Source organism: Cygnus olor, chromosome 1 (genome assembly GCF_009769625.2).
Source record: "Cygnus olor isolate bCygOlo1 chromosome 1, bCygOlo1.pri.v2, whole genome shotgun sequence".
Classification (NCBI taxonomy): domain Eukaryota; kingdom Metazoa; phylum Chordata; class Aves; order Anseriformes; family Anatidae; genus Cygnus; species Cygnus olor.
Genome location: NC_049169.1, coordinates 37508866 through 37515665, shown reverse-complemented (window position 1 = coordinate 37515665; position 6800 = coordinate 37508866). Strand labels below are relative to the sequence as shown.

Genomic DNA, 6800 nt, shown 5'->3' with positions numbered 1-6800 from the left:
TCAAAAACCCAGGTTAAAACAACTAACCTTCATTCCTCCCTTCCTGTATGAATGTTCTGTATGTTAAGATACCTGAAAACTGCACTGATACAGTAGCACTTATTTTAACTTGTATTACGAATAAACTGCACATGCTGTTTTACAGACAATATATATTTGTAAACTTGCTCATGCAAAATTAGTGTGCACAAGAGGGATATTTGTTTTTTAATCCCCACACCTTTAAAAATGACATTTATGTCTGCTTTTTTTTGAACTGTGCCCAAGCCCTCTCTTTAATATAATAAATCTTACACAGAATTTATCTGCCAGCCAAACCAATTTATGAAGCTGAAACAAAACGAAAAAACTAATAAAAAGTTATACAAAAACATGGTGCACCTGGATGCTTGATTCCCACCTTCCCCCCCACACACACCTTTTTTGTTGTTGTTTACAAGTAGAAAGAGTGAATAAAAGAAAAAAATCATGGTCACAAAATTTTAACGTTTTAATCCTAAATGTTACAGGGCAAATGGATGTTGGAACCTATTTCCATACACCATGCGTCAACTTTTAATTCCCAAATGTGGCCAAATCCACTAAAACAAGAGTGGTTAAACTCTGGATTATGGAAATACATTTCTGGAATAAATGCTAGAAAAGCAACAATGGGAAAAGCCAACTGTCTCCATAAAGGTAAATAAAGTGGAACAATGTGTAGATTAGATACTTTTTTGTTTCTTACTCATAACCTGTCAATTCAGTGCATCTTATGGTTCAACATAATGGTCCCCATTTTGGGCAAACATCTAACTAGTGTCCATTGATTCCAAGTTAGTGGATGATGAATCTTTTTGGATACTTTCAAAGATGGCTGCCAGCTCAGGGTTAGAGCTTATCTGTGACTGAAATTCACTCATTAATGGACTCTTCTCTGCTTCTGGAATGGTTAGAAGCGCTGCTACTGCCCTCATAGCTGATCGTTTCAGTTCATCTTGCTTTTCAAACTCCTGTTTCACTGAATTTGCCTTGACCTATAGAAAAAAAAAAGAAACTGTTTGAAGATTTAGCTCAACTTTCCCTCTACACCCACCTTAACACAGACAGCTTATGAAGATCTACTTCCTTCCATAGCTTTGGACAACTTTCACAATAGTTTTAAAGGTCTTAAAACGTGTACTTTTTAGCAGACTTTTTACCAGCAGTTTAAAAACAGACTGAAACTTGAACGTTGAAAGTAAGCGGAAAAAAAAGCCGCGAGTTACCAAGTCAATCACCAAATTAAAACAATTCTAGCAGCCAACCTCCAGCTACTAAGGTCAGTAGACAACATTGAAATCGTATTAACACAACACTTCCAGCCTCCAGAGAACAGAAATTTTCAAAAAGAGTTAACCTTTATTAAATATTGATTAGTCTTGTTTGATTTCAGTGATAAAAACAAACTACTGTTAAAAACAGTCAGATTTCTTGACTGAAAAAATAACTGATTACAGTATTGAAGAAAGGTAAATCAAGCATTAAATCACTATCAGAGTATGTAGCTGGATCGAGACAACGACAGGTATAGAAAGAGACCAACTGTGCCAAGAACCAAGAATCTTGTAACATAAATGACAGCACCACTTTACACAGCCTCCATACTTCATCACCTGATTTTTTTTGTCTGCAATAACAATCGTCAGAAGTCAGAAAAACCCTCAGTACCCTCAATACTTTCACAATTTATAATGAAATGAGACAAGTTGTCCATGTGGCAGCTAGATTTTTAAGGCATAAAAGGAATGCCAAAGAAATAGAGGATTTTTAAAAAGAAGCTTAACAAGTTTACGCTTCAATTTGTAATTTAAGGAAAGGTAATACACATAAGGGCTCACATTATTTGTATTATTTTACCTGTTGCAAATTATGAACAGCAATTCAGGAAATGCTGCAGCAATACACCTAGATTCTCAGAATTGTTCTTCATACACAAATTTGTTTATACTTCTGTAAGACCATACTACGTAATTAACAAGCAGAAGTTTAAATTTAAAACAATACCTTAGTTGTACATGTAGCACGCAAAGGTTCAACAAGCCTATCCAATCTCTGCAGCACTGCACTTGGACAAAGGGTAGACAGTCTCACCAACATTAAGAAGGTTAGCATCTAGTTTGAGAGAAAAACAATCCAAAAATCAGTTATGATCAGCATGTGGAAAGAAATTCCTAAAATGCTGTGTAACCTTTAACAGCAACACTTTATTAAATATTGAAATATTTAAGCGTATGAAGTAGTATTTTGACCATTTCAGTCTATTCACTATTTAAAATATTTTGACTGACTCACTGTGTACACACACACACAAAAGACAGCTAACCTTAATATCATAGTGGTCCTTCAAGCCATCTTCAACATGGTTCAGGAATTCAAATATATCTAGTCTATCCAAACAGCTATCCAAAAGAGTATACATGCACTCAAAAGCAGCTTTCCTTATGTCCAACCCATCATCAACTGTATGCTTAAATGGTCCCATTTCCACCTGTTGGCAAATTCAAAATTAAAGTTAAAAAGGAATTTATTTAGAAAAACTAAGCGTCTACTTATGTTAATTTAGCCCTGTTTTTCTTAGTTAACATACCTCTCTGATTAGTTCCTTTCTGACTTTCGTTTCATTGTAAAGATGAGGAAGCACAGTATCTAAGAGGTCCCTTATTAATGACGGTTTATTGTGTGCAGCTGAGTTAAATGTCACTAGGGCTACTCTCCTGACATTGAGATCCGGGTCTTCCAATGTTTTCAGAAAATCACCTGCAATCATGTACAGAAATAAATCAAAAAATTCCTAAGCTACCAGAAAATAAACCTACTTAGTATATATAAATGTAACAACATGTCTCTCAGCCCACCCCACCCTCAGTGCATTTTCAGATTAGAAATTTTAGCATTCTATAGCACTGCCCTGGTAAAATAAATGCCTGCAAGATTATATCATATTTTCATCCCCATGTTTAAAAGAGATGAAACTTTAAAAAGGAGAAAAACAGCAGGCTGTAAACAAGTGAATTCCATAACCACAAAAAAGATGGGTAAGAAAACTAAAAATGATTTTTAAACAAAACTAAACAAGATTTTTGCAGTACTACATATGAATAGTTTTTGACTGTATGAGTATTCAATACTTAGTAAATATTCCCAGAAACCAAAGGGGCAAGGCAACTTCAGTGGGAGGGGGACAGCAGGAGGAGAAACCCACAAGTATAATCAAACAACTTTATATATTATTTAAAAGTACTTAAGCTTAGTGATGAAAGTAACACGTAACAGCTGACACCACCTCACCAGAAGTAAAAAAACTTGCTCTCTACAAAACTGTTTTTAAAGATGAATCCTTCCCTCCCCATTACATTTAGTAGTATACACAGCTTTGTACAGATTTTACAGTGTAATCATATCCACTATAAAACTAACATTCACCATAGCATATTAAACAAATCTACAACGCTATCATACAAATGAGCATTGCAAAGCTCCAATCCCTATAAAAACTACACATGCTTCCAATAACTTTCAGACCACAAAGCATTACAGAATCATGAGGATCTAAATTTACAAGTCGCCCAGCATTCACATATATACATATTTTAAGTGACAATGTCAAATATTTCCAAAACTACCCTTCTGGTTAAAGACAGTACCTTACTACATCAAACTGATATAATTTGGCAAGAGCATGGGAAAGGAAATCAGCTTTTAGGCACCATCCTACATACCCTAGCTCTCTGCATTCTTTGCCCATTACAGCTTCAATACATACCACTTTTATCACACACCTTTTACTACTCAGAATTCAAACAAGCTAGAATTAATAGAAATAACTGTTTATTAAGGAAGCACTTCATAACTGTTGCAACAGCTAACATTAGCAGCTATTTCTGCTACCTACACAGTATTTTTTTCTGAAAGCACAAAGAACATTTTAAATGCAATTTAATCACTTGAAAACTTAGAGGTTGTCACTAAAAGCAAAGAACTTACCTATGCAGTTCTTCAGGAGCGGGTCTATGGGTTGTGGATGATCAGAAATAGTGAACTTAACAGCAGTAACCACTGAACTTCGAGCATATGAAGATCCTAATATGAAATAAAATCACGAGCATGTAACGTTAAAACAGCACAATTAAAGCTTTTAATTCTCTTAAGAAAGCTGAAAAATAAACATTACTTATTACTTGCAGCGCAATGTTACCTCCACAGATGCACTGGTGTTGCATTTTAATGAGGGGGCGATAACATAATATTTGTAATAAACATTTTCTGTCACAGAAAACTCAAATAATGAGCATATTAGGAGACTTTTTAATTCATCTCACACAAGCCTACAAACAACCTTCCTTTATGAAGTAGAAGCACGTGAAGAAAGCACATCAATACAGTTCTTGATATGAAACTGATTCATGGATTATACACAATGATTCCTCCTGATACTTAAAATTTCAGAATTCTCATCTGAAATTAGGAATACTGTAGTTTACTTATAAATGTCAATGCATTACAATTAGTCCATCAAGCAGTGCTGGTCCCTTTGTTGCCCATGCTCTTCCACTTAAGTTTATAGCTTTGTTGAATGTAACATAATTAAAATACCATACTCATACCAAAGGAAAGATTAAAAAAAGCGTGTTATGTATGACTAATATCCTACAGCAAGATGGATCTAAGCTCCATGTTGCTCCTGATGCAGAAGCAGGGAGGGAGAGCAAAACAGGAGTATCACAGAACTTAAGCAAATCATTTGCAAGAACAAAACAATTTATTAATAGATAGAATAAGGCCATTTGCTACAACATATACATGAGTTATTACTACTCACCTGATGCCAAGTATCCCTTGAGTCGTGGAAGCAGAGTCTCTGGGTCTATTAAAGTAAGCTTGCCCAAGCATTCAGCAACAACATTCCTTGTACCCTCTTCTGCACATTCGCAGTGCTTCAGAAGTAAGGCCCAGATGTTCTCAACATATGGCTTGAGACCAATCACTGATGCAGAGCTAATTATTTCTTTCAAGGAATGAAGAAGAAGGTATTGCCTCTTAGGTTGGCTGGTTATTTCTTGTAAGACAAATGGCAGATACTCAGGAAGATTGCCAACACTAATACTGCCTAATGCGTAAGATGCTGCTGATTTGACTTCTTCGCTAGGAGAAGAGAATGCTTCTAATATTACAGACTTCAGCTCAATTTGTCCACTTAAGTCAATGTGATGCCCAACTTCCCCAAGAGAAAGCAAAGCCAAAAGCCGAATGGAATCCGTGGACCTTGAGTTCTTGACATCTTGAATGAACTGACCTACAACAGCTGGTCCTTCCTTAGGGCAGGCTCGAGTAAGGGCAGCCACACATTTGGCAATGGAATAGTAAGACTGCTTGTGAGTAAGTGCTGTGCTCTGAGAGTACACTGGACCCGTTAACATGCGCAGTAAATCCATATAGCCTAAATTATTTGTACCAGTAACAACTAAAGCTTGGAAAAATTCTAGCATGGCACTAAGTGCTCCACCCTGGAGTAGAGGCGATCTCACCAGCCCAATAAGTTCGTTGAGAATGGACCCACTAATCTTTGACAAGGAGGAAGGATATACTTTAGCCAGTGTTGTCAGAAAACTGATGGCCATCTGCGACACATGCATATCACTTTCACTAATAAGAGGTGGAAGCTCGTCCAGGACAGCGTCAATCATGGCAGCTGTCAAGCTGTCACTGTAATTCTTAATTAAGATATCTAGAGCAGAAAGAGTACCCAGTTTCAAAGCTCGTTGGTTCTTTCTCAAAAAAGAAGCAAGAATAGGAACTCCTTCCCCAAGGATTGGTCTTAAATCTATCTTCAAAGGAGAACCAGCAATCAGTGTCATGGCCTTCACGGTAGTTAACCGAGTGATCTCATTCTTCAGTCTCTCTAGGAAGATCTGAAGTGTACTAGGCAGGTCTGTACCCAAGCTGTCACCAAGGCTACAAATGATTTGACCCATGCAAGATATTGCCCTTTCTTTCACTTCCTGATCAATGTCAGCAGCCTTTAATCTCTTGATTGTACAAGTAAAGAGATCTTTGATGTAAGGAGTAGCATCAAAGGAAGAAGGCTGGTCTAAAGGACGAATGACCTTCACAAGCTGTTGGGTAACCAGAAGTGCCTCTGATGTTATCTTGTAAAATGGGTCTCCAACACAAGCTACAACTGGAGGTACCAGTGCTTGAACGTGCGGATGAAAGACTTGGGGAGAATGATTGCAGAGGATCACATACAAACAGGACAAAGCATCTATCTTCAGATTAGAAGAACTTGATTTGTCATTCAGTGAAAAAATTATTCCTGGAAGAAAAAAGAAAAATGTACTTTTAGGTTAGGATATTTATATTCTGTTAGAACACTTCAAAATTTATGAAAGGAGGTAGCTGTAACTGTGTCAGGTTGGGTGCAGGAAAACATTTATTGAATGCTTCTAAGCCCCTTTCACCACTTTATTCAAACAATTACTTTTCAAACTTCCTCTACACAGAGGACCTGGGCCATTTGATGGTTTGTGATGTCTTTTCTTAATTATAAAGGTAACCTGTACCCTTAAGTTTTCAAAATTTACTTTTCCTTTTTACTTCCAAATTCAGCATTTTAGGCTCCAAAAGCTAAAATATGGGCAGTATTTTTGATATAAGAGGGCAGCGTTTGATCTTGCAACTAGAGGCAAATCAACTTTTCATCAAAATATAGAAGAAAAAATGTCAAACTTACAGCCAACGCTTGTTTTCAAGATTAATGGATATGTGTCACTAAAATATTT

The 6800-nt window shown here is 36.5% G+C and overlaps 1 protein-coding gene across 1 annotated transcript in view; it reads right to left on the bottom strand.

Moving 5' to 3' along the window:
• Nucleotides 1–469: 469 nt before the first annotated feature.
• The window catches only part of CAND1 (cullin associated and neddylation dissociated 1), a 28089-nt gene continuing 21758 nt past the window's right edge, over nt 470–6800 (bottom strand). Inside the window, exons 10-15 of the mRNA XM_040552766.1 lie at nt 4841–6334; nt 4006–4101; nt 2609–2778; nt 2345–2509; nt 2026–2133; nt 470–1016 (exon numbers count right to left, since the gene is read on the bottom strand). Coding sequence (XP_040408700.1) covers nt 792–1016; nt 2026–2133; nt 2345–2509; nt 2609–2778; nt 4006–4101; nt 4841–6334 — 2258 coding nt within the window. The 3' untranslated portion in view covers nt 470–791. The remainder of the gene's footprint in view (nt 1017–2025; nt 2134–2344; nt 2510–2608; nt 2779–4005; nt 4102–4840; nt 6335–6800) is intronic.